The sequence below is a fragment of the Megalobrama amblycephala genome, linkage group LG16, assembly GCF_018812025.1.
Source record: "Megalobrama amblycephala isolate DHTTF-2021 linkage group LG16, ASM1881202v1, whole genome shotgun sequence".
Lineage (NCBI taxonomy): Eukaryota > Metazoa > Chordata > Actinopteri > Cypriniformes > Xenocyprididae > Megalobrama > Megalobrama amblycephala.
Window position 1 is genome coordinate 39,900,091 of NC_063059.1, and position 27,946 is coordinate 39,928,036.

Here is a 27,946-nt window from a genome sequence, read left to right on the forward strand (position 1 = left end):
AGGTGTATGTAAACTTTTGACCTCAACTGTAAATGCAGAGGACAAATTTCAAGTACGTTTTACCACACTTGGCTTTCTCTTTCACCTATTTAGCACACAAACCCACCATGACAGAAAAAATAATACAGAAATGACTTTATTTAGCAACATTATAATTTAAAAAAAAAAACTATTTTGTCACCAAATTGACAAAATTCAACTAGATGATACTGCGCATTTAGGACAAACTCCATATTTTATCTCACACTAGTTAGTTGAATTTATTTGACAAAAAAACAAATGTTTCTCACTTGCAACATATTTTCATATGATTGTGAAGGCTTGATAAACGGTTAAAACTCTTCTCACACTGAGTACAGTGGTGCGGCTTCTCTCCAGTATGAACTCGCTCATGTGTTTTCAGGCTTTCAGAACTAGCAAAACTCTTGTCACAATATGAGCACTTGTAAGGTTTTTCTCCAGTATGAAGTCGCTCATGTAATTTCAGGTTTCCAACATGAGCGAAACTCTTGTCACAATATGAGCAATTGTAAGGTCTTTCTCCCGTATGAACTCGCTCATGTATTTTCAGTTGTCCAAACCGAGCGAAACTCTTGTCACAAGATGAGCACTTGTAAGGTTTTTCTCCAGTATGAATTTTTTGGTGCTGCTCCAGATCGGTAGCTCTTATATAGCCCTTTCCACACTTCAAACACACATGATCTTTCACTTCATCATGTGTTTTCTGGTGCAGTTTAAAACTGTTCATCCTTGAAAAAGTCTTTCCACAGAAAGAACACACATAAGGCCTCTCATCTGAATGAACCTTCAGGTGTTGTTTTAGATTTGATGATGAAATGAACTTTTTACCACACTGATCACAATTAAATGGCTTTTCTCCAGAGTGAATGCGCAGATGATAATTGAGATCTTTTTTACATCTGAAAGTCTTCTCACATGGAGTACAGTAGTACAGCTTCTCTCCAGTATGGTCTCTCTCATGTGATTTCAGGTGTGTAGACTGAGTGAAACTCTTGTCACAATATGAGCACTTGTAAGGTCTTTCTCCAGTATGAGTTCTTTGATGGTGTTCCAGTCCGATAGCTCTCGTAAAGCTCTTCCCACAGTCAAAACACACATGATCTCTCACTTCGTTATGATTTTTCTGGTGCAGTTTCAAACTCTGCAGCAATGAAAAACTCTTTCCACAGAGAGAACACACATAAGGCCTCTCACCTGAATGAACTTTTAGGTGATCTTTTAAATGTGATGATGAAGAAAATTTTTTACCACACTGATCACAGTTAAATGGTTTTTCTCCAGAGTGAATGCGTAGATGATAACTGAGACCTGATGCTTGAGAAAAACTCTTTCCACACTGAGTGCATGTAAACGGTTTTTCTCCAGTGTGAACTCTCATGTGTGTCTTTAGGTTTCCTTTTAGACTGAAACTCGTTCCACACTGAGGGCAGGTGTACGGCTTATTAGCTTTTGTTCCTTTAGTTTTGAGGCTCTGCTTTTCCTCCTCTGCTTCATTCAGTTCATGTTTTAGCGGTTTAAACTCCATCCAGTCTAAAATAAATATTTTATGTGGTTAAAACTCTGAATTTACAAAAGAAATATCAAATATCAGATCTTTAATGTGCCAAAGTTCAGTTTTGTCATTTTCTTGTTGACAATCCATTTAAAATCTGAATGAGAACAGCTATACAAGATTATGACCATTTAAATGCATTTTCTTTATCATTTATCATCTAATCTGTTAAACTGAAGGTTTGTTACCTAAATGTTTAAATGATCAACAATGAAGAATGAAGAATGGACACCAACCTATTTGTGTCTCAGTATCTTCATGTTTTACTCTGGATGGTTCTGGATCACTCATGTCTTCAGTCTCCTCTTTAATAAACTCCATCTTTAACAGTCACACAGATTTCAGCTGCTACACCTGGAGTTTGTCCTTCTCTTGTAGGATGATGTGAATATTCCCAGTATTTATTAGTGAATTGTTGTATGAGGAGCTTCACTGCAGGTGTGAACTGTGATCACTGTGAGATACTGACACCCACAGGACCAGATCTGGAAAAAATCAAAAATAAGTTACTGAATTGATACTGGATTACTTCAACAGCAAACACATCGCGGCCTGTACCATGAAGCCGGATTAGCTGGCTAGCCAGGTAAGTTTGAGATTAGTTTGCGCCAATCCTAGGTTGCAGGTACCATGAAAGTGACTTGGCTTTTAGCGGTGTTGATCACTGCTATTGCGCTCCATGGCTAACCTACTCGGGGGCAGGTTATGTTCTGTGTAAGAGACCTCAAACCGAAACTGGGCCAATCAGATGTGAGCAAATGCACTTAACGCAATAAAGTCACTCCCCCAGTTTCTCTTCCTCCAAATTAAAGGTCACTATATAATAAAAAAATGTAATAATGAAATTGTCTGGCTTTAATGATAATTACTTAGAATTATTTTATGATTTAAATATTTTTATAATTATTATATGATCTATATTATTATTAATCACTTACACACAAGCAATTTTAGTTGAACAGTTATTGTTAAGCATTTAGTTTAAATGAATATTTATATCTACAGTTCATATGTAAAATGAATAAGCTGTAGAATCAATAGATTTAAAAATGACTACATGTGACCTTACATGTTTGACTCTCTATCACTGTATTATCAATTATATGAACTAACGTTACAAGTTTCACATGCACTGATAGAGCAAGAATTTTTTTTATTATTATTATTTGTCCTCTTTCATTGACAAGAATTTTCTTTAGTGTAAATGCTTTTAAATTCTTAATATACTTTAATCTCTTAACCTTTAGCAAGAGAGTTCTGGCTCTCTCGCGAGAAGTGAATCAGTTTCTCTCTGTTGTAAGGCATGTGATTGACTGTTTGCCACTGATGTCACGCATTCATGTGCACAAACTCCACAAACTCAGGATCAAAGCCTGAGTTGAGAGAAAAATTTGATGATCAGCATCATGATACCAACAAAGCCGGATTGGAGTGGTTTGGTTTTGTCAACTTGAAACTAATCCTATAAACCTGAGTTTGTTCAAATAACATTGTGGTACAGGCCCCTGGGGCCTGTACCATGAAGCTGGATTAGCTGGCTAGCCAGGTAAATTTCAGATTAGTTTGCGCCAATCCTGGGTTTTAGGTACCATGAAAGTAACTTGACTTTTAGCGGTGTTCATCGCCATAGTAACTTACACTCCACGGCTAACCTGCTCCGGGGCAGGTTATGCTCTGGGTTAGAGATCTCAAACTGAAATTGGACCAATCAGATGTAAGCTAAGTGACACTGACACACCCAACACAATAAAGTCACTCCCCCAGTTTCTCTTCCTCCAAATTAAAGGTCATTATATTGTAAAAACAAATATTTAACGATGAAATTGTCTGGTTTTAATGATAATATAATTTATATGATTTGTATAATTATATGATCTACACAGACGCAAGTTAGTGTAACAGTAGTTATTAAGCACTTAGTTTCAGTGAATATAAATATATATAGATCATATGTAATATAGGCCTAAACTTCACAACTTTCACTTGCACTGATAGAGAAAGATCATTTCTTTTGTTTGTCCTCTTTCACAGACAAGTATTTTCCATTAGTGTAAATGCATTTAAATTCTTCATTTTCAGCGAAAGAGTTTTGAATCGCGCTGGCTCTCTCGCGAGAAGTGAATCAGTTTATTTCTGTTGCAAGGCATGTGATTGGCTGTTTGCCACTGATGTCACAGATTCATGTGCACGCACTCCACAAGCTCAGGATCAAAGCCTGAGTTGACAGAGAAAGTTGATGATCAGCATCATGGTACCAACAAAGCCGGATTGGAGTGGTTTGGCTTTGTCAACTCGAAACTAATCCTATAACCCTGAGTTTGTTCATCCACCATCATGGTACAGGCCCCTGGTGTCTTTAATTTAGATCAAATATAGAGCATTTTAATGGTCATGTATTAGTAGTTTATAAAACAGCTCCAGGTTGCTCAGTTTTATGTAACCCAGGATATTATAAGGATGAAACAAGACACATGTTATAATCAATTAATATCCACACTAATCAGTAATATAACATAAGATGAAAGAAATCCACCTAATAAGCAATATGCAGACTGAATTAACAATTAATCGCATCCAAAATAAAAGTTTCTGTTCACATAATGTGTATACTGTGTATATTTATTATATAAATACACACACATGCATGTATTTAACAAACTATTTAACAAAAAATCATATTTCTATATATAAAACATGTATTTATATTATTATTATTAAACAAAAATATATAAACATGCATGTATAGATGTAAATATTTATATATATATATATATATATATATATATATATATATATATATATATATATATATATATATATATATATATATATATATACGCACACATATTCATTTTTAAATTAAATATTTACAATTTATTTCATATAAATTAAAAAATATATATGAAGTATATATATATTATGTATGTCTCTTTATATCGGCCATAAGTCACCCTGTTTCAAACTTTTATGTCACGCGTTTATTTGTATTTTAAGTTTTGGTGTATAATTATATTGTTCTTCACTCTCGTCTTTTCAAAACATTAAATAAAATCAGTTTGCTAAAGTTTGCAGTTATGAGCAAATTGTCGTTATTGAACAAACACTCCAGGTGGTCCGTTTTGCAACATGATTCAGTTAAAATCACAGCTCTACATACCTGACATGCTGGAGAGCTTTTACCACATATGAATGCATCCAGATATTATTTCATAATTTCTGAAGTAATTCATTCAGTTGATTTTCTCTCTCTGACAACAAAAGCAGGCTACTGTTGTTAGCAGTTAGCACTTAGCATCAACAAGACTAGGGGCGGATCTCTGGTGTGAGTGAGGAGCTGAGTAAATTCAGTATCAAGCCACACAACAGCAGATTCGACTAGGAGTATATCTAAAAATATCATTTTGACTAGATTACATAAGGGTTTAGTCTTGTTTCCTGTGTAAAAAAAAAAAAAAAAAAATTTAAGTGCATTTTTCTCATTTTGCAAATTATCTGCCAATGTTGAAAAATGAACTCCAACCTTTGTATGATACAAAACCTGATCATCTGAGTTTATTTTACAATAATACTGTACATCTCAAACTTATTTATTACTGATAGAAAGATTAAACTCATTAATGTGATTAAAACTATATAATCCATTCAATAAATCAAGATGGGATGTATTTGTTTCAGAACACAATATAGTACACTTATAGTAAACTAAGTAAATGACTTAAATACATCTAATTCTAGAAAGACCTTGGGGCAGTCGTGGCCTAATGGTTAGAGTCAGACTGTTAACCCAAACGGTTGCAGGTTGAGTCTAAATACCCACAGGAAATGACTGAAGTGCCCAATCGTTCCCTGGACGCTGTCGTGAATGGCTGCCCACTGCTCCAGGTGTTTGTGTGTGATCACTATTCACTACTTATGTGTATGAATTAACTTGGATGGTTTAAATGCAGCAGACAAAGTCCAAGTATGTTTTACCACACTTGGCTTTCACTTTCACCTCTTTAGCACCTAAAAGTGCTGTTGACTGGTGAAGCTTCAACTTTTTAGTCTTTTGCATTTAGGACAAACTCCATATTTTATCTCACACTATTTAGTTGAATGTATTTGACATAAAAGTATTTCTCACTTGCAACATATTTTCATATGAGTGCTGAGTTTTACATGTTTATCAAGCCTTTTCCCACACTGAGTACAGCGGTACAGCTTCTCTCCAGTATGAGTTCGCTCGTGTGATTTCAGCTGTCCAGACAGAGAAAAACTCTTGTCACAACATGAGCACTTGTAAGGTTTCTCTCCAGTATGAACTCGCTCATGTGTTTTCAGGTATCCTAAATCAGTGAAACTCTTGTCACAATGTGAGCACTTGTAAGGTTTCTCTCCAGTATGAACTCGCTCGTGTGTTTTCAGGTGTCCTAAATCAGCGAAACTCTTGTCACAATATGAGCACTTGTAAGGTTTTTCTCCAGTATGAATTCTTTGGTGTCGTTTCAGACCGGTAGCTCTCGTAAAGCTCTTCCCACAGTCACAACACACATGATCTTTCACTTCATTATGTGTTTTCTGGTGCTCTCTAAAGCTGCGCCGCAATGAAAAACTCTTTCCACAGAAAGAACACACATAAGGCTTCTCATCTGAATGAACTTTCAGGTGTCGTTTTAGATATGATGATGAAGTAAAATCTTTACCACACTGATCACAGTTAAATGTTTTTCCAGAGTGACGGAGCAGATGATGACCAAGATCATGTTTACTTCTGAAACTTTTCCCACACTGATCACAGCTGAATGGTTTTTCTCCAGAATGAATGCGTAGATGATAACTGAGACCTGATAATTGAGAAAAACTCTTTCCACACTGAAAGCATGTATGCAGTTTCTCTCCAGTGTGAATTCTCATGTGTGTCTTTAGGTTTCCTTTTATACTGAAACTCTTTCCACACTGAGGGCAGGTGTACGGCTTATTATCTTTTGTTCTTTGAGTTTTGATGCTCTGCTTTTCCTCCTCTGCTTCATTCAGTTCATGTTTTTGCGGTTTCATCTCCATCCAGTCTGTAATGAAAATATTATGTGGTTAAAACTGATTTAACAGAAGAAAGCAACAGAGTATCCGATCTTTAATGTGCTAAACATTAGTTCTGTCATTAGCTGTGTCCCAATTCAGGGTCTGCAGCCTTCGAAGTGCGTGAAAGGGGCAGGCTTTGGAGTCGAGGAAGGTCTAACTGAGGTTCAGCGTTGCCAGGTATGAGCAACAAAACCATACCAAAAGTTGCATAAAGGCCCCGGTATACTTCAAACGAAATCGAAGAAAGAACTGATGTGACATAATTTTTAACAAAATCAGGCCAAAACGAAGTTCGTTTTGTGTTCTTTTTGGAAGTTCGAAACGGCTTTCAGGAAAAGTTCGTTCCAGCACCAAAACACCTTCATACTACCATTGGTCAGTGACGATAACGTAACAGGAGGTGTGCGCTGAGGCTCCACCTTCACTCGCGTGGGACGCGTCTCTGACTCATTTCGTCTGTAGATTTTGTTGAGGCAAGAGCTCCGCGGGTGAAAACATGAACACACTGGATAGCCGCTTTATAGTACAAAATGAGTGCTAATTTGCAGAGCTAGTGCTAACATTCCCATGCTCTTATGATCAGACCCCTTTCCTATGCTTTCTATAATAAATGCTTGCTGTTTTCTCATTTTTGTTGTGTTTATTTTGTTACTGAGAAGAAAGTGTACAGCACATATTTACATATTCATCTAACCGTCAATCTCAGCAGTGTGGGCGGCGTCAGATGTTCGTTTACAGTATATCGCTGGTCATGCATTTCGAACTTCATTTTACCCCTAAACGAAGAACGAAAAAGAAGTTTGTTTGAAATATACCGGAGCCTTCATCACGGCAACAGTGTAAAAGTAGCCCAATTTCAGACTTGGCAACAATGAGCCGAGCGTCATTACATGGCCTAGCAGTTGAATGACAGCTGATGTTTCTGAGTTTAAAAAGGGAAATGGATGCAGAAAAGTTTTATGACTTTTTTTATTAATTTTTGACTTGATCGTTATCGTTGAATATCGTTGAATGCTTACGATAAAATTTGAATGGGCCATAACTGTTGTCATGATTACGCAACTTTTGGTTTGGTTTTGTTGCGCAGACCTGGCAACCCTGGACCTCAGTTAGACCATCCTCCACTCAAAAGCTCCGCCCCTTTCATGCACTTCAAAGGCTGCAGCCCCCAAATTGGGACACACAATTCTTTTCCTATTAATCCAAAGCTGCGGTTGCACGTGCTCCTCACTCTTTAGCTCCACTCACAGGACACGCCTCCAGGAGCTCAGCTGTTTTCGGAAAGACTCAGTACAGCATATGTATCTTTTACATTATAAAACTAAAGACTTTATAGTGATATGAAGGATGCACTACTACTCTATTACTACTCAAGATTAACATGAGATTCGCAGACACTGTGTGCGATACCACCCCCTCCCTTTAATGTTTCTCAGCAGTCAACAGTGAAGAATCAAGAATGAACACTAACCTATTTGTTCCTCAGTTTCTTCATGTTTTACTCTGGATGGTTCTGGATCACTCATATCTTCAATCTCTTCTTTAATGAACTCCATCTTTAACAGTCACACAGATTTCAGCTGCTACACCTGGAGTTTGTCCTTCTCCTGTAGGATGATGTGAATATTCCCAGTATTTATTGGTGAATTTTTGTGGGAGGAGCTTCACTGCAGGTGTGAACTGTGATCACTGTGTGATACTGAAGCCCACAGGAACAGATCTGGAAAAATTTAAGTTTGCTAAAGTTTGTGGTTATGTACGGAGCCCCGCACATGACATGCAAGAAGAAAATTACATCGTGCGTACTATTTCGTTCCCTCGATTTATATAAATCGTGCGCATGATTTGGTCTATTTTTTCCTTTCAAGTCATGTCCGTGGCTCCGTAGTTATGAACAGTCATTATTGAACAAACACTCCAGTTGGTTCGTTTTGCAACATGATTCAATTAAAATCACATCGCCACATACCTGACATGCTGGAGACCTTTTACCACATATGAATGCATCCAGATGTGATTTAATAATTCCTGATTCATCCAGTATATTTTTCTCTCTCTCTGACAACAAAAGCAGGCTACTGTTGTTAGCAGTTAGCACTTAGCATCAACAAGACTAGGGGCGGATCTCTGGTGTGAGGGAGGAGCTGAGTAAATTCAGTCTCAAGTCACACAACAGCAGATTCGACATAGAGTGAGTAAAATTCAGATATTTGAAAATATCATTTTGACTAGTTGTTGGATTAATTTTTTAGTAGAAAAATTACATAAGGCATTCGTTATAAAACTAACTGAAGTGCAATTTCTTATTTTGCTAATTACCTGACAATGATTTGTATCTTTTCAAAAAAAACAAAAAAACCTTTCCCACTTTTTTCATTTGCCCTTCATATAAATCTTTGCTGAACTGAAGCTTTGGTACTTTATTGTTCGTAAGCAGTCAATAATGCAAACTTCATAAAAATGAACTCCAACCTCTTTGTATGATACAAAACCTGATCATTTGAGTTTACTTTACAATAATACTGTACATCTCAAACATATTTATCACTGAAAGTTTGAAATTATTAATGTGATTAAAACAATATAATCCATTCAATAAATCAAGACGGGATGTATTTGTTTCAGAACACAATATAGTACACTTAGTCAATAAGTAAATAACATGAATAGATCTAATTCTAGAAAGACCTTGGGGCAGTCGTGGCCTAACAGTTAGAGTCAGACTGTTAACCCAAAGGGTTGCAGGTTGAGTCTAAATACCCACAGGAAATGAATGAAGTGCCCAATCGCTCCCTGGACGCTGTCGTGAATGGCTGCCCACTGCTCCAGGTGTTTGTGTGTGATCACTATTCACTACTTATTATGTGTATGAATTAACTTGGATGGTTTAAATGCAGCGGACAAATTCCAAGTATGTTTTACCACACTTGGCTTTCACTTTCACCTATTTAGCACCTAAAAGTGCTGTTGACTGCTGAAGCTTCAACTTTTTAGTCTTTATCATTTTCCAAGCTTTTTGCCAAATTGACAAAATTGAACTAGATGATACTGTGCATTTAGGACAAACTCCATATTTTATCTCACACTATTTAGTTGAATGTATTTGACATAAAAAAAAGTATTTCTCACTTGCAACATATTTTCATATGAGTGCTGAGTTTTACATGTTTATCAAGCGTTTTCCCACACTGAGTACAGTAGTACGACTTCCCTCCAGTATGAGTTCGCTCATGTGTTTTCAGGTGTCCAGACCGAGCGAAACTCTTGTCACAATATGAGCACTTGTAAGGTTTTTCACCAGTATGAATTCTTTGGTGCTGTTTCAGACCGGTAGCTCTCGTAAAGCTCTTCCCACAGTCACAGCACACATGATTTTTCACTTCAATATGTCTTTTCTGGTGCTCTCTAAAGCTGCGCCGCAATGAAAAACTCTTTCCACAGAAAGAACAAACATAAGGCTTCTCATCTGAATGAACTTTCATGTGTCGTTTTAGATATGATGATGAAGTAAAATCTTTACCACACTGATCACAGTTAAATGTTTTTCCAGAGTGAATGTGCAGATGATGACCGAGATCATGTTTACTTCTGAAACTTTTCCCACACTGATCACAGCTGAATGGTTTTTCTTCAGAATGAATGCGTAGATGATAACTGAGACCTGATAATTGAGAAAAACTCTTTCCACACTGAAAGCATGTATGCAGTTTCTCTCCAGTGTGAATTCTTAAGTGTGTCTTTAGGCTTCCTTTGCAACTTAAACTCTTTCCACACTGAGGGCAGGTGTACGGCTTATCTTCTTTTGTTCTTTGAGTTTTGATGCTCTGCTTTTCCTCCTCTGCTTCATTCAGTTCATGTTTTTGAGGTCTCATCTCCATCCAGTCTGTAATGAAAATATTATGTGGTTAAAACTGATTTAACAGAAGAGAGCAACAGAGTATCTGATCTTTAATGTGCTAAACGTTAGTTCTGTCATTAGCTGTGTCCCAATTCAGGGTCTGCAGCCTTCGAAGTGCATAAAAAAGAGGCAGGCTTTGGAGTCGAGGAAGGTCTAACTGAGGTTCAGGGTTGCCAGGTATGAGCAACAAAACCATACCAAAAGTTGCATAATCACAGCAACAGTGTAAAAGTAGCCCAATTTCAGACTTGGCAACAATGAGCCGAGTGTCATTACATGGCCTAGCAGCTGTGTGACAGCTGATGTTTCTGAGTTTAAAAAGGGAAATGGATGCAGAAAAGTTTTATGACTTTTTTATTCGTTTTTGACATGCTGCAATGGTGACAACGACGGGACACCAGACCATATGAACAGGTAAAACATGTATTGTTAAACTGTATAATGTATCTTGTATATTATTATTAGTTAACCTTGTTTATTTTTTATGTTAAATGGAACGTTAACTGTGAAAATATATTTTCACATTGATACATTTACTCTGTATTTAAGTCTAAATTTAAAGTACAGTACTTTTGGATTTTACTCACTCCATCTCTGACAAATATTGTATTTATGAAAAACTGACGTATTGGACATCATGGATATTATAGTTTGATTTAGATAAACTTGCTCTGACTTATCTTAAAATATACCTGCTGACAATGACTATTTGTAACAGGCAAGACAATCGTAAAGCTGCAATGCTTACGATAAAATTTGAATGGGCCATAACTGTTGTCATGATTACGCAACTTTTGGTTTGGTTTTGTTGGGCAGACCTGGCAACCCTGGACCTCAGTTAGACCATCCTCCACTCAAAAGCTCCGCCCCTTTCATGCACTTCAAAGGCTGCAGCCCCCAAATTGGGACACACAATTCTTTTCCTATTAATCCAAAGCTGCGGCTGCACGTGCTCCTCACTCTTTAGCTCCACTCACAGGACACGCCTCCAGGAGCTCAGCTGTTTTCGGAAAGACTCGGTACAACGTTTGTATCTTTTACATTATAAAACTAAAGACTTTATGGTGATATGAAGGATGCACTACTACTCTATAACCCATCCCCCAAATGTTTCTCAGCAGTCAACAGTGAAGAATCAAGAATGAACACCAACCTATTTGTTCCTGAGTTTCTTCATGTTTTATTCTGGATGGTTCTGGATCACTCATATCTTCAGTCTCCTCTTTAATAAACTCCATCTTCACACAGATTTCAGCTGCTACACCTGGAGTTTGTCCTTCTCTTGTAGGATGATGTGAATATTCCCAGTATTTATCGGTGAATTGTTGTGGGAGGAGCTTCACTGCAGGTGTGAACTGTGATCACTGTGTGATACTGACGCCCACAGGACCAGATCTGGAAAAATCTACGATAAGTCACTGAATTGATACTGGATTACTTCAACAGCAAACTCATTGGGGGCCTGTACCATAAAGCCGGATTAGCTGGCTAGCCAGGTAAATTTGAGATTAGTTTGTGCCAATCCTGGGTTTTAGGTACTATGAAAGTGACTTGGCTTTTAGCAGTGTTCATCGCCATAGTAGCTTACTCTCCATGGATAACCTACTCCGGGGCGATTATGTTCTGGGTAAGAGATCTCAAACTGAAACTGGGCCAATCAGATGTGAGCAAAGTGACACTGACACATCCAACGCAGCAAAGTAATTCACCCATTTTCTCTTTCTCCAAAATCAAGGTCACTATATAATAAAAAAATGTAATAATGAAATTGTCTGGCTTTAATGATAATTACTTAGAATTATTTTATGATTTAAATGTGATTTTTATAATTATTATATGATCTATATTATTATTAATCCATTACATACTAGCAATTTTAGTTTAACAGTTATTGTTAAGCATTTAGTTTAAATGAATATTTATATCTACAGTTCATATGTAATATGAATAAGCTGTAGAATCAATAGATTTAAAAATGACTACATGTGACCTTACATGTTTGACTCTCTATCGCTGTATTATCAAATATATAAACTAACTTTACAAGTTTCACATGCACTGATAGAGCAAGAATTTTTTTTAATTATTTGTCCTCTTTCATTGACAAGAATTTTCTTTAGTGTAAATGCTTTTAAATTCTTAATATACTTTAATCTCTTAACCTTTAGCAAGAGAGTTCTGGCTCTCTCGCGAGAAGTGAATCACAGTTTCTCTCTGTTGTAAGGCATGTGATTGACTGTTTGCCACTGATGTCACGCATTCATGTGCACAAACTCCACAAACTCAGGATCAAAGCCTGAGTTGAGAGAAAAATTTGATGATCAGCATCATGATACCAACAAAGCCGGATTGGAGTGGTTTGGTTTTGTCAACTCGAAACTAATCCTATAACCCTGAGTAGGGATGGGCGATATGGCCTAAAAAAATTATCACGATAATTTCAGGTATTTATTGCGATAACGATACCAATGACGATAATTATATATATATATATACGGACGGCCTTCATATTTTTTCCGTCATTTTTCAGCAAGAAAAATAAGAAAACAAACCATTTAAAACAAAATGAACTGGATTAGAAACTGAATTATTTAAGTATAAGTATCATAACTTTATTATCATAAATATACCTAAACTGTGTGCTTGTAATCAAACGGATAATTTTATTCTGGAGACTGAACTCGCGCTCTGCTGCCACACTGGAGCGCGCTCACCACCTACTGGGCAGGGGTGGGAATTACATTTACAAGCTACATCAGCCTCAGTAATCTGACGGACGGCCTTCATATTTTTTCCGTCATTGCTAAAAAACAACAGTTAACGCGACCTCATATATATATATATATATATATATATATATATATATATATATATATATATAATGTCGCGCGATTGTCATGCCGACCGTAACAGCCCTAACTGTATCAAAAAGTAACAATCCTAACTATGTCTTCAGATAGTTTACAAAATATATCTGACGCAGCTCTCCGTGTACGCGCTTCGGATGAGTACACATAAATCTCCTCACAGCGCGCGCAAGTTCTCTTTTGCGTCTTACAGTTGAATGTTTAAAGTGGCAACTGGCAAGGTTTAAATGAGTTTAGTTTAAACAATAGCAACGTGAGATGTTCAGGTCTCACCTGCACTCGCGCGCTATCAAAACCCGGGTGATGATGGCGTGAATGACATACGGCTCATTCATTGAACATTTGTTTATAGTGATTACCGTAGTTTGCTCCACATCTGATTTTCTATAACCAAACCAGTTCCAAATTGTGAAGGGAACTCTTCGCTTAACAACAAGCTGCTCCTCAGCCTCACGTCTTTCGTCATGCTTGTTTTAACTCCACACATGAACAGTGAATCGGTCGCGCACGAAATAAGTCAACAACTAGACTTATCGTAATTATCGCGAGGAGACAAATTTTTATCATGAGGAGAATTTTCAACGGTATTTATCGCAAACGATAATATCGCCCATCCCTAACCCTGAGTTTGTTCAACTACCATCATGGTACAGGCCCCTGGTGTCTTTAATTTAGATCAAATATAGAGCATTTTAATGGTCACGTATTAGTAGTTTATAAAACCGCTCCAGGTTGCTCAGTTTATGTAACCCAGGATATTATAAGGATGAAACAAGACACATGTTATAATCAATTAATATCCACACTAATCAGTATTCTAACATAAGATGAAAGAAATCCACCTAATAAGCAATATGCAGACTGAATTAACAATTAATCGCATCCAAAATAAAAGTTTGTGTTCACATAATGTGTATAATTATTATATAAATACACACGCATGCATGTATTTAACAAAAAATCATATTTCTATATAAAATTTGAATATAAATTATTTATAAATATGAATATATAAACATGCATATATAGCCTACATGTACATTTTTCTTAAATAATTATGTATGTGTATTTATATAAATACGCACACATATTAATTTTTAAATTATATATTTTCAATTTATTATATACATTTAATATATATATATATATATATATATATATATATTAAGTATATATATTATTTATGTCTTTATATCAGCCATAAGTCACCCTGTTTCAAACTTTTATATGTCCCGCGTTTATTTGTATTTTAAGTTTTGGTGTATAATTATATTGTTCTTCACTCTCGTCTTTTCAAAACATTAAATAAAATCAGTTTGCTAAAGTTTGCGGTTATGAGCAAATTTTCGTTATTGAACAAACACTCCAGTTGGTTCGTTTTGCAACATGATTAAGTTAATATCACAGCTCTACATACCTGACATGCTGGAGAGCTTTTACCACATATGAATGCATCCAGATGTTATTTACTAATTCCTAAAGTAATTCATTCAGTAGATTTTCTCTCTCTGACGACAAAAGCAGGCTACTGTTGTTAGCAGTTAGCACTTAGCATCAACAAGACTAGGGGCGGATCTCTGGTGTGAGCGAGGAACTGAGTAAATTCAGTCTCAAGTCATACAACAGCAGATTCGACCTAAAGTGAGTAAAATTCAGATATCTGAAAATATCATTTTGACTAGTTGTTGGATTAATTTTTTGGTAGAAAAATTACATAAGGCATTTGTTATAAAAACTAACTGAAGTGCATTTTCTTATTTTGCTAATTACCCGACAATGATTTGTATCTTAAAAAAAAAAAAAACCTTTTACACTTTTTTCATTTGCCCTTCATTCACATCTTTGGTGAACTGAAGCTTTAGTACTTTATTGTTCGTAAGCTGTCATTAATGCAAACTTCATAAAAATGAACTCCAACCTCTTTATATGATACAAAACCTGATCATTTGAGTTTATTTTACAATAACAGTGTACATCTCAAACATATTTATCACTGTTAGAAAGATTGAACTCATTAATGTGATTAAAACTATATAATCCATTCAATAAATCAAGACGAGATGTATTTGTTTCAGAACACAATATAGTACACTTAGTCAATAAGTAAATGTCATGAATACATCTAATTCAAGAAAAACCTTGGGGCAGTCGTGGCCTAATGGTTAGAGTCAGACTGGTAACCCGAAGGTTTGCGGGTTTGAACCTAAATACCGACAGGAAATGACTGAAGTGCCCAATCTCTCCCTGGATGCTGCCGTTGTTGACTTGTGAAGTTTCAACTTTTGAGTCTTTATAATTGATTGAACTAGATGATACTGTGCATTTAGGACAAACTCCATATTTTATCTCACACTATTTAGTTGAATGTATTTGACATAAAAAAAAAGTTTCTCACTTGCAACGTATTTTCATATGAGTGTTAAGGCTTGATAAATGTTTAAAACTCTTCTCACACCAAGTACAATTGTATGGCTTCTCTTCGGTATGAACTTGCTCATGTCTTTTCATGTTTCCAGACCGAGCAAACCTCTTGTCACAATATGAGCACTTGTAAGGTTTGTCTCCAGTATGAATTCTTTCGTGCATTTTCAGATCACCAGATGCAGTAAAGCTCTTCCCACACTCCAAACATACATGATCTCTCACTCCAGCATGGGTTTTCTGGTGCTGTGTTAAATGACACAGCCATGAAAAACTCTTTCCACAGAGAGAACACACATAAGGCTTCTCATCAGAATGAACTTTCAAGTGATGTTTTAGATGTGACGGTGAAATGAAATCTTTACCACACTGATCACAGTTAAATGGTTTTTCTCCAGAGTGAATGTGCAGATGATGACCGAGATCAGTTTTACATATGAAACTCTTCTCACACCGAGTACAGTGGTACAGCTTCTCTCTGGTATGAAGTTGATCATGCGATTTCAGGTTTCCAAACTGAGTGAAACTCTTGTCACAATACTTACACTTGTAAGGTCTTTCTCCAGTATGAATCATTCGATGCTGTTTCAGACTGTCAGCTCTAGTAAAGCTCTTCCCACAGTCACAACACACATGATCTCTCACTTTATTATGAGTTTTCTGGTGCTGTTTTAAATGACACAGCCATGAAAAACTCTTTCCACAGAGAGAACACACATAAGGCTTCTCATCTGAATGAACTTTCATGTGTTGTTTTAGATTTGATGATGAAATAAAATTTTTACCACACTGATCACAGTTGAATGGTTTTTCTCCAGAATGAATACGCAGATGATAACTGAGACCTGATGCTTGAGAAAAACTCTTTTCACACTGAGTGCATGTAAACAGTTTTTCTCCAGTGTGAACTCTCATGTGTATTTTTAGATTTACTTTTTGTGTGAAACTCTTTTCACACTGAGTGCATGTAAAAAGTTTTTCTCCAGTGTGAACTCTCATGTGTATTTTTAGGTTTACTTTTTTTGTGAAACCCGTTCCACACTGAGGACAGGTGTGCAGCTTATTGGCTTTTGTTCTTTGAGTTTCGATGCTCTGCTTTTCCTCCTCTTCTTCATTCAGTTCATGTTTTTGCGGTTTCATCTCCATCCAGTCTAAAACAAATATATTATTTGGTTAAAATAAGTTCAAGTGAACTCTGATTTAACAGACGAAAGCAACAGGGAATCAAATATCAGATCTTTAATATGCAAAAGGTTAGTTTTGTCATTTTCTTGTTAATCCATTTAAACTGTGGATGACAACAGTTTTTCAAGATTATGATCAATTAGATGCATTTTCTGTATCATTTATCATCTCTATTTTGCTCATTATTTCACAGCCACAAAATCTGTTGAACTTAAGCTGTGTTTTCTTAATGTTTCTCAGCAGTAAACAATGAAGAACCAGGAATGGACACCGACCTATTTGCTGCTCAATATCTTCATCTTTTATTCTGGATGGTTCTGAAATACTCATGTCTTCAATCTCCTCTTTAATAAACTCCATCTTTAACAGTCACACAGATTTCAGCTGCTACACCTGGAGTTTGTCCTTCTCTTGTAGGATGATGTGACTATTTCCAGTATTTATTGGTGAATTGTTGTGGGAGGAGCTTCACTGCAGGTGTGAACTGTGATCACTGTGATACTGACACCCACAGGACCAGATCTGGAAAAATCAAAGAGAAATTACTGAATTGATACTGGATAACTTTAACAGAAAACACATCAAGTTTTTTAAAATTTAAATCACATATAAAGCATTTTGATGGTTACATACTGGTAGTGTATAAAACAGCTCTAGGTTGCTAATTTTTATGTAACCCACTATATTATGAGGATGAAACAGGCCACAGGTGAAAGATTATGTGTATTTTCATTATCTTTAGTTATACGCATTTACATTGTGACTGTGCCTCAGATGCAATCAACTCTGTGTTTGTAAAGTTGTGAACCAAATGGCCCATACAGACGTATGGCCCACAGAAACTGATGGGTGTGAATGACAAAGAAACAGCATTACTCAGAGTAGGTTGCACGTTAGACAGTTTGCAGCTAACAGTTTTCCATTGTTTGTAGCCCCATTGTCTTCATGTATAAAGTTCTGTCCCACAGACAGAACTTTGGGTTAAGATATTTTGAAGACTGAGACGCTGACATTGATGCTGAAGAACTGTGCTACACTACTACCTTCAATAATTTTTTCTCCCAACAAGAACTCTGGTCAAGCTTACTTATCTTATGTATTAGAGAAATCTAATACCCAAATGACGGCTCAGCCAACTACAGTAAAATCTAAAAATTTGGCGAGCCAGCCAGGAGGGACAGAAGAGTCTTGGAAATTCTACAGTTTTTATGTTGAAGATCAACAGAATGCGTCTGTGGATACAATTTATTTGAATAAACGGGGGAAGTTTTCAGAAATTAAACAATGAATATTAGCCTGAAAATGAATGTTTTGTCTTAAATGTAGTATTGAAAGCACTGAAGTCTCACAGCAGACACGCCCCTTAAAACAGAGCGTTCAAATCAGAGGGCTAAAATCAGGGTAGGAAAAACGCCTTTTATTTATAAATTATGACAGTTTTAGATGTAAAAAGCAAACTAACATTATAAGTGCAGCCCAGGAAACATTATAAAACAATAAAACAACGCAGTTCATGAGCCCTTTAAGGGGCCCATGCTAGGGCTGGGCGGTATGACGGTATATTCCGTGACGACGGAATAAAATGTCTACCGTTACAGATTTTTCTATTCCGTGTATACCGCGAAGTTTAAATTAGTGGGCGTGGTTAACCTCACGTGTAGCGCGCCGGGACATGAGAACGATTGAGAAGCTGCACACAAGCCTATATAATAAGAAAAACATGGAGAAAGATAAGCATGCTGATAAAGAAATCCCACAAACCAATCCCGAGCAGCAGGAGGAGGAACTTGTTGTGAAACGAGGCGCGACATCAGTGGTATGGACGTGGTTCGGGTTTACAAAGGCTGACAAAGAGCAGAAAAATGTGATTTGCAAACTGTGTCACGCGAATGTAACCGTTAGCCACGGTAGCACGAGTAACTTGTTTTATCATCTAAAGGTGAAGCATGTCAAAGAATACAATGAAAGCCAACAGATGCGCTCCACATCAGGTGTTCCGTCAACCTCTGGTGCTAAAAGCAAAAAACAATCTCAAACTAGTTTGGCCGAATCATTTACCAGAGGCACTCCATATGACAAAACCTCACGCAGATGGAAAGAAATAACGCAAGCCATTACAATGCATATCTGTAAAGACATGTCACCAGTTTACACAGTGGAAAAGAAGGGATTTCGTGATCTGATCAAAACGCTTGATCCGAGATATGTAATGCCGAGCCGCAAGCACTTTAGTGAAGTAGAGTTGCCGCGGTTGTATGGAGAATGCCGACGGAAAATTGAAGCGGAGCTTCGCGATGCTTTATACTTCTCAACAACAACTGATTTGTGGACAAGCCGAACTACACAGCCATATATGAGCTTAACAATCCACTTCATCAAAGACTGGACATTGTGCAGTAGATGTCTGCAGACTTCCTATTTTCCCTGAGGATCACACGGGAGAGATGATAGCTCAAAGTTTAAAGGAAGCGCTTCAGTCATGGGAATTGCGAGAGGATCATCAAGTCTGTGTCACAACTGATAATGCAACGAACAACATCAAAGCACTGCAACTAAATGACTGGACGCGGTTACAGTGTTTTGCTCATCGTCTTCATTTAGCCATTGGTAAGTGTCTAATAGAAATTAATAACAATAATAGTTTTATAATTCTTTGACTTTTATTTTTGTTTTTATTTTATTATTTATACATCTTGTTATTAGGAAGTACCTATGTTGTTAATCTTATTAATAAATCTTAATTATAGAGATAAACGTTTTAAACATTTTTAAATGCATGCTACTTGTCTTGTGTAATTTGTCAGCTATTGCTACAATATGTTTACACATTGCCCTCTACCCTTTTAATCTATTTATACAGAGAGAGGTGTAAAAGTGCCCCAAGTTGACCGCGCAATTGGGGTGTGCAAGAAAATTGTGAGTGCCTTCTCAAACACTTGGAAAAGACAGCGAGAACTGGCCATAGCTCAGGTGCAGCTAGGCTTGCCTGCTCACAAGCTTATCACTGAGAGTCCAACAAGATGGGGATCGCGCCAACAAATGATTGAAAGGGTCATTGAGCAGGAAAAAGCCCTAACACAAGTCCTGCAAGCTGACAAAAAGACCAGACATTTGGCTCTGACATGGCAGGACATGGACGTTCTTGAGTCTGTAAATAAGGCATTATGCCCACTCGTAGAGTTTACAGATGCCCTCTCTGGGGAACAGTATGTAAGCGTTTCATACTTGAAACCCGTGCTTTATCTTTTTAATGAACAGGTTCTTAAGCCACAGGATGATGACACGCAGCTCACCAGGGACATTAAGGTGAACATTCTTGACTATTTGAATGAAAAATATGCAGATGAATCCACCCAGGAGCTGCTTGACATGGCTTCCCTTCTCGACCCTCGCTTCAAAACCACATACATAAATGCAGAACGAGTGGACTACATGAAGACCAGTGCCCGGTTGCATAAAGCACCTTAAGTTTTTCCCTTAAGTATGACACTTAAGGCGTGATTTCCCCTTAACTAAGGGAATGACTTAAGGGTGTTGCATATAATCTCTTAAACTGTTCACTTAGGTAAGGGAAACCGTTAAGTGTTTAACGACAGCATCCCAGGTTTTGCCGTTAAAAAATTCTACTGTTGCCATGGACACGTTATTTGTTAATACGTATCGTGGTAAGTTTTCACAGAAAACAACATAATATGGATAAGGAAAACAAAAAAGAAAACCAAATATGAAAGAGAATGACCAGACGAGAAACTCAAATTGATAGTTTACTCAAAATTGAGATTTCTGCCGTCATTCACTCACCCTCATGTCGTTCCAAACCCATAACACATTCATTCATCTTTGGATAACAAATAAAGATATTTTTAATATTCTCTCATCATTTATGTCCATTTATTGAAAGACATCCATATGATTACGGCTGTGTCGGAAGCTCAAATGTGCGCGCAAGAACCAATGAGGTTTGTTTTTGCGTGTGATGCACGCACGTTTGCGCTTCCGTTGACCATATAAGATATGTTATAGATATGTTATATTTCATCAATGTTTATGTGAATAAACCGCTAAAGTACAATTTGTCTATCATATAAAGCGGCCGATCGTGGCACGTTATACGACTTGGATTGAACCTGCTCACTCCGTGTAACACTTAAGGTGAAGTTTTACGAACCTTACGATATACTTAGGGAAATGAAGGTTAAGGGGCTTTATGCAACTCTTACCATTACTTAAGTGAAAAATATATACTTAAGGGAAATTCTTAGGGTTTATGACGTTTCGCCTAAAGAAACCCTTAAGTAACACTTAACGGTTATTTTCGCAACACCCTTAAGTTTAAGGGAAACTAGGGCATCTTAAGGGAAAATTACACTTAAGGTGCTTTATGCAACCGGGCACTGAGCTGCAGCAGAGATGGAGAGTCTTGCAGCTGATCCAAAAAGGCCTGTCGAGGGAGTCTCAGTGCCACTAGCTGTAGATGCTGGAGAAAATTCAGAATGTCCTGCTAAAAAACAGAAGAAAAGTTTGGGAAGCTTCTTCAAAATTGCTTCACGCCAACAGCAAGCTGTCCCCCAGTCAGAAAGGGAGTCCATTGAAATGGAACTTAACAGCTATTTACAGGCAGTTGAAGTGGATGGTGAGACCAACCCCCTGGAATGGTGGAGGCAGCACGAGGCTAATTTTCCACGTGTGGCCAGCCTGGCAAAAAAATATCTGTGCATCCCTGCCACAAGTGCTCCATCTGAGCGTGCTTTCAGCACAAGTGGGAATATTGTCACATGCCGCAGATCAGCACTAAAACCTGAGAGAGTTGACCAGCTTGTTTTTCTTGCACACAATTTGTAATTGTTTTGTTTAAAATAATTTTTTATTTATTATTTAATTTATTGAAGTGTTTATATTTATTTATTTATTTTTAAAAATGTTTCAAAAAGAGTTTAAATTTCTTTTGCTCAGGAAGTGTTTACAGTTTTTTTTTTATTTTATTTTTTTTTTAGAACAAGCGTTTAGATTCTGACATTTTCCCCAAATGTTTACATTTTTATACTTTCTGCAAAATTTGTTTTATGTTACTGAAGTTTTATTTATTTCAGTGCTCCGAGAAAGTATTAATAATCTGTTCTGATATTAATAAAAAGTCTGTTCTCTTTAAACTACACACATGTGGCCTATTTATTGTTATGGTGAGGTTGATCTAAAAGTTCACTCATTCACTACTAATGCTCTAAATAAAAGAAAAATTAATAAAATAAGATGAGAGCCTATTCTTTATTTTTAAAGTGGTATTTAATATATTAAGCAAGTCCCTTTTGTTGATTTACCTGAAACATTATTATTCCGTGATATATACCGCTACCGTGAAATAAAATAACTTATTCCGTGAAATAAATTTTTGGTCATTCCGCCCACCCCTAGCCCATGCCCAATGAAAATCTAACATCTGACAGCCTTGTTCAAACTGATGAAAGAATCAGCCTGGCAGCACACAACGCCAAGGATAAAGTTTTCAAAAGGGGGGCCATGGTATAGTAAGAATTAAAAAACTCAGAGATCACTGCGAGAATCCAGGTGGAAAAGCCCATGTCAGGATCTCTTGGTAGCTGATGGAGCAGTTTAGGTGCAAAGAAAAGAAAAGTAGATTGATGTGAGCCAGTGGGATTTGAAACATCTACCTAGAGATAAGGGATAGATGGCAGTATTGTTTATCAGAGTCCAGAAATGGCGGGACTAGGGTTTTTATGCTCTAGCTTGTCGCCTGAGGATGAAGACATAAACATACTGATAAACACAGTAGTGTCCTGCCAATATTAAATAGGGACAGTTTAAGGAGCAGTTAGGAGTTATTTGATTAAAATATTTTCCTTGGCAAGATACATTTCCCTTTTCTCTTTTGTGTGATTGCAGGTGTTCCAGCATTCCAGAGGATGACCAAAGACATCCAACGCCTAGACCGCACCGCACTGCACTGGCCACCTAGCTGAACATGCCTGAACATCCACAGAAAACACTATACGCCACTTCCCCAACACCACAATGTCAAAATAAGAAAGGACTCAAGCATTCAGGAGGATGAAGGCTTCATCATAAACACTTATTCTGTCATTACATTAAGTAATGGAACCTGTATGCAGCATGCTATATACATGATTTATAAAAGTTTGTTTTATGATCAAAAATTATCAAAGGGGGGATTCAAAGATTGTGTATTTTTATTTTTAAATTCTGACTCTGGGTCTTCATTCATCATATCTGTGGCCTGTTGCACAAAAGCCTGTTTCAGTTTCTACCCAGGCAAGTTCAAGATTAGTTTGAGCAAACTCTGGTTTTTCGGGCTCATGAAGGTGGATTGGTTTTTCGCTGGTTTCACTGCTATGGTAACTTGCGCTCAGAGGTGGGTAGTAACGAAGTTCATTTACTTCATTATATTTACTTGAGTAGTTTTTTGGAAACGTATTAGTACCTTTTAGAGTAGATTTAAAATATGGGTACTTTTACTTTAACTTGAGTACATTTCTAATGAAAAATCTGTACTTTTACTTCGCTACGTTTGGCGACGTTCCTCTCGTTACTTTATTTTAATGCAATACTGTACATGTTAAGAATGCATAGTTTATTCCAAGTACACTGTCTCTTTTATCATGAACGATGCCCCATTCACAAAATGAATCACTTTGCATCAATTCTGTTCAAACACTTGATCAAATAAGTTGGCAAAACTGTCTAAATCGGTTCACGAATTTAATGATTTGTTTAGTTCCTGCACGCACTGAATCGTCTGAAACGGTTTCTCACTCAAAGCGTGGCAGTGGACCTGCAGGCAATTAAAAACAAATCTGCAAATACGTCCTATTGTTTGCCAGCGATGAAGATCTTCATTAGTTGAACTGCGTATGCTGTCTGTGAACAATTCCACAGGTATCAATTTCATTCGATTTCAATTCATACAGCCAATAGCCGACATTTTACAACCAAACAGATTATTACGCCACGATAAAGTATGTAGCATTTTTTATCGTTTTTATGTACATATATCTTAATTTATACATTAAATAAGCTACCATTGTTCAGAGATTTTGAAATGGTGAATTGTGGATAGCCTTATTGCGCAGTGGCGGCGCCGTCGACCTGTTCGTCTCCTCATATTGAGTTTGCGTTGACACAGTTAACCAGTTTACATGCACCTGCATAAACATACATTTGATTTAATTTTGGAAAACATACGGAAGAAGATCCGTCAATGTGCATTTAATCAATGTTTGTGTGACGTTCAGAGGTTCTGAGCGCAAGCATATGTAAAGAGATTTCTCTCTTCTTTAAAATGTAGCTGTATACGTTGTTATTATTATACAAAGTAAAGGACATGCAATGATATTCGGGCTACAGATGCCAGAAATTATGCTTGTCTCTTCTGTGTTTGTTGCAAAGATATCTAATTATGATAATAATTTAAATATCTAAGTAATAATAACATGCTATTGTATTGTTTTATATATATCAAGTAGCTAGCTACTTGAGTAGTTTTTTCATTGGATACTTTTTTACTCTTACTCAAGTAACTATTAAGATTATTACTTTATTACTTTTTACTTTTATCTTTTAACTTTTATTCTATTAAGATTATTACTTTAACTTTGAGTAAATATTTCTATAAGTACTTCTACTTTTACTTGAGTACAGTTTTTGGATACTCTACCCACCTCTGCTTACGCTACATGGCTATCGTTCTCTGGAGCAGGTTTTGTTTTAAGTTAGAGATCACAAACCCACACTCGACCAATCAGCTGTGAGTAAAGTGACATGTATCTGATGCAATACAGCCACTCCCCCTGTATCACTCGCTCCAAATTAAATCAGTTTATAGTGAAAAGATTTTAGAGACAAAATTGCTCAACATTTGCTGTTAATTATTAATTATATTTATAATAAATAAATTAAAATTGTGAAAAATTCATGACAGATTCATGGATTTTATACACTGATTCATTTATGATCCGATGCTTCCTGAATCAGTGTTTTGAAATCGGCCATCACTAAATAAGTTGTTATTTTGGTGGGGTTTTTTTGGTGCACCAAAAATATTCTCGTCGCTTTATAATATGAATATTGAACCACTGTACTCACATGAACCGATTTAAATATGTTTTTAGTACCTTTATGGATCTTGAGAGAGGAAGTGTCATTGCTCCCTATGGAGGCCTCACGGAGCCATTGGATTTCAACTAAAATATCTTAATTTGAGTTCTGAAGATTAACAAAGGTCTTACAGGTGTGGAACGGCATGAGGGTAATAAATGAGAGAATTTTCATTTTTGGGTGAACTAACCCTTTAATGTCCGTGGATTTTATACTAATACCAAAAGGACTAATATACTTAGGTCTGGCTTCATAGTATTGCTTTCAGCTTAATTGCACACTGAAGAGAAAGTTTCAAGCATCTTCTCTCAAGAGATGGTTCCTTTGATGAATCCTTCAGTATACACACTTTTAATAGGCAATGTCCTGAATGCTCCTAACAAGAGACATAATCAGAAGTAGTGTACAGTATCCAGCATTGTTATGTAAGATCTGGGTGACCGCCATCTCAAGTAAGTCTGTTTAATTTAGAGTCTTTATTTACCTTTTTTTGACTGGTTTTGCCTTAATTCTTACGAATTAAACTAGTCCGCGTTTATTTGTATTTTACGTTTTGGTGTATAATTTCATTGTTCTTCACTCTCGTCTTTTCAAACTATTAAATAAAGTCAGATGAGCAGTGTGCGGTTTTCTGTCGTTATTGAGCAAAGGTTTGTCCGTTTTGCAACATGATTCAATTAAAATCACAGCTCTACATACCTGACATGCTGGAGACCGTTTACCACATATTAATGCATCCAGATGTTATAATTCCTGAAATAATTCATCCAGTTGATTTTCTCTCTGTGACAACTAAAGCAGGCTACCGTTGTTAGCAGTTAGCACTTACCATCAACAAGACTAGGGGCGGATCTCTGGTGTGAGGGAGGAGCTGAGTAAATTCAGTATCAAGTAACACAACAGCAGATTCGACTAAGAGTGGGTAAAATTCCGATATCTGAAAATATAATTTTGACTAATTGTTTGATTAATTTTCAGGAGAAAAAAAAAGGACACAAGGTGTTTAATTTTGTTTCCTGGGGGAAAAAATAAATGTAAGTGCATTTTTCTTATTTTGCAAATTATCTGCCAATGATTTGTATCTTTTCAGCCAGCATTTGGAGAAAATATTCCACATTTGCCCTTCATTCACATCTTTGCTAAGCTGAAGCTTTGGTACTTTATTGTTTGTAAGCAGTCAATAATACAAACTTCATAAAAATGAAATCCAACCTCTTTGTATGATACAAAACATGATAATTTGAGTTTATTTTACAAGAACACTGTACATTTCAAACATATTTATCACAGTTAGAAAGATTAGACTAATTTGATTAAAACTATATAATCCATTCTTTGTGTATATTTAATAATTCAAGACTAGATGTTGTTTTATTTCTCATACCTATACTATCAGAAAACAATATAGTACACTTATTCAATAAGTAAATGACATGAATAGATCTAAATCAAATTGACAAAATTGAACTAGATGATACTGTGCATTTAGGACCATATTTTATCTCACACTATTTAGTTGAATGTATTTGACATAAAAAAAAGAAGAAAATGTTTCTCACTTGCAACATTTTTTCATATGAGTGTGAAGGCTTGATAAACGTGTAAAACTCTTCCCGCACGGAGTACAGTAGTACGGCTTCTCTCCAGTGTGAACTCGCTCGTGTGTTTTCAGGTGTGCAGACTGAGAGAATTTCTTGTCACAATATGAGCACTTGTAAGGTTTTTCTCCAGTATGAATTCTTTGGTGCCGTTTCAGATCGGTACATTTCGTAAAGCTCTTCCCACAGTCAAAGCACACATGATCTCTTACATCTTCATGTGTTTTCTGGTGCTGTTTAAATGGCACATCAAAGAAAAAATCTTTCCACAGAAAGAACACACATAAGGCTTCTCATCTGAATGAACATTCAAGTGTAGTTTTAGATTTGATGATGAAATAAAATCTTTACCACACTGATCACAGTTAAATGGTTTTTCTCCAGAGTGATGGAGCAGATGATAATTGAGACCAGTTTTACATGTGAAACTCTTCTCACACTGAGTACAGTGGTACAGCTTTTCTCTGGTATGAAGTTGTTCATGTGATTTTAGGTGTCCAGACAGAGTGAAACTCTTGTCACAATATTTACACTTGTAAGGTTTTCCTCCATTATGAATTTTTTGATGCTGTTCCAGATCGGTAGCTCTCGTAAAGCTCTCCCCACACTCAAAGCACTCATGATCTCTCACTTCATTATGTATTTTTTGGTGCAGTTTAAAACTGCTCAGCCATGAAAAACTCTTTCCACAGAGAGAACACACATAAGGCTTCTCATCTGAATGAACTTTTAGGTGTTGTTTTAGATTTGATGATGAAGTAAAATCTTTACCACACTGATCACAGCTGAATGGTTTTTCTCCAGAATGACGGAGCAGATGATAATTGAGACCTGATGCTTGAGAAAAACTCTTTCCACACTGAGTGCATGTAAACGGTTTTTCTCCAGTGTGAATTCTTATGTGTTTCTTTAGATGTCCTTTTTGTCTGAAGCTCTTTCCACACAGAGAGCAGGTGTGTAGCTTTTTAACTTTATCATCTTTTGTTCTTTGAGTTTTGATGCTCTGCTTTTCCTCCTCTGCTTCATTCAGTTCGTGTTTCTGCGGTTTCATCTCCATCCAGTCTAAAATGAAAATATTATGTGGTTAAAACTCTGATTTAACAGACAAAAGCAACAGAGAATCAAGTATCAGATCTTTAATGTACTAAAGGTTAGTTCTGTAATTTTCTTGTTAATCCATTTAAAATGTGGATGACAACAGTTTTTCAAGATTATG

At 36.5% G+C, this 27,946-nt stretch overlaps 2 protein-coding genes and 1 pseudogene across 11 annotated transcripts in view; 1 reads left to right on the plus strand and 2 right to left on the minus strand.

The window, feature by feature from the left end:
- The window catches only part of LOC125248716, a 551,526-nt pseudogene that overhangs the window by 196,945 nt on the left and 326,635 nt on the right, over positions 1-27,946 (plus strand).
- The window catches only part of LOC125248644 (gastrula zinc finger protein XlCGF7.1-like), an 81,931-nt gene that overhangs the window by 24,128 nt on the left and 29,857 nt on the right, over positions 1-27,946 (minus strand). The gene's annotated exons all lie outside the window — the stretch shown is intronic.
- Positions 121-27,946, minus strand: part of LOC125248617 (gastrula zinc finger protein XlCGF7.1-like) — a 33,372-nt gene continuing 5,546 nt past the window's right edge. The window contains exons 1-5 of one of the 10 annotated variants that reach the window (XM_048160646.1): positions 14,814-15,788; positions 11,683-11,924; positions 10,326-10,514; positions 5,697-6,513; positions 1,820-2,058 (exon numbers count right to left, since the gene is read on the minus strand). In XM_048160646.1, coding sequence (XP_048016603.1) covers positions 2,025-2,058; positions 5,697-6,513; positions 10,326-10,514; positions 11,683-11,767 — 1,125 coding nt within the window. In that variant the 5' untranslated portion in view covers positions 11,768-11,924; positions 14,814-15,788 and the 3' untranslated portion in view covers positions 1,820-2,024. The other 9 variants (XM_048160647.1, XM_048160649.1, XM_048160648.1 and 6 more) reach the window with 9 other exon arrangements.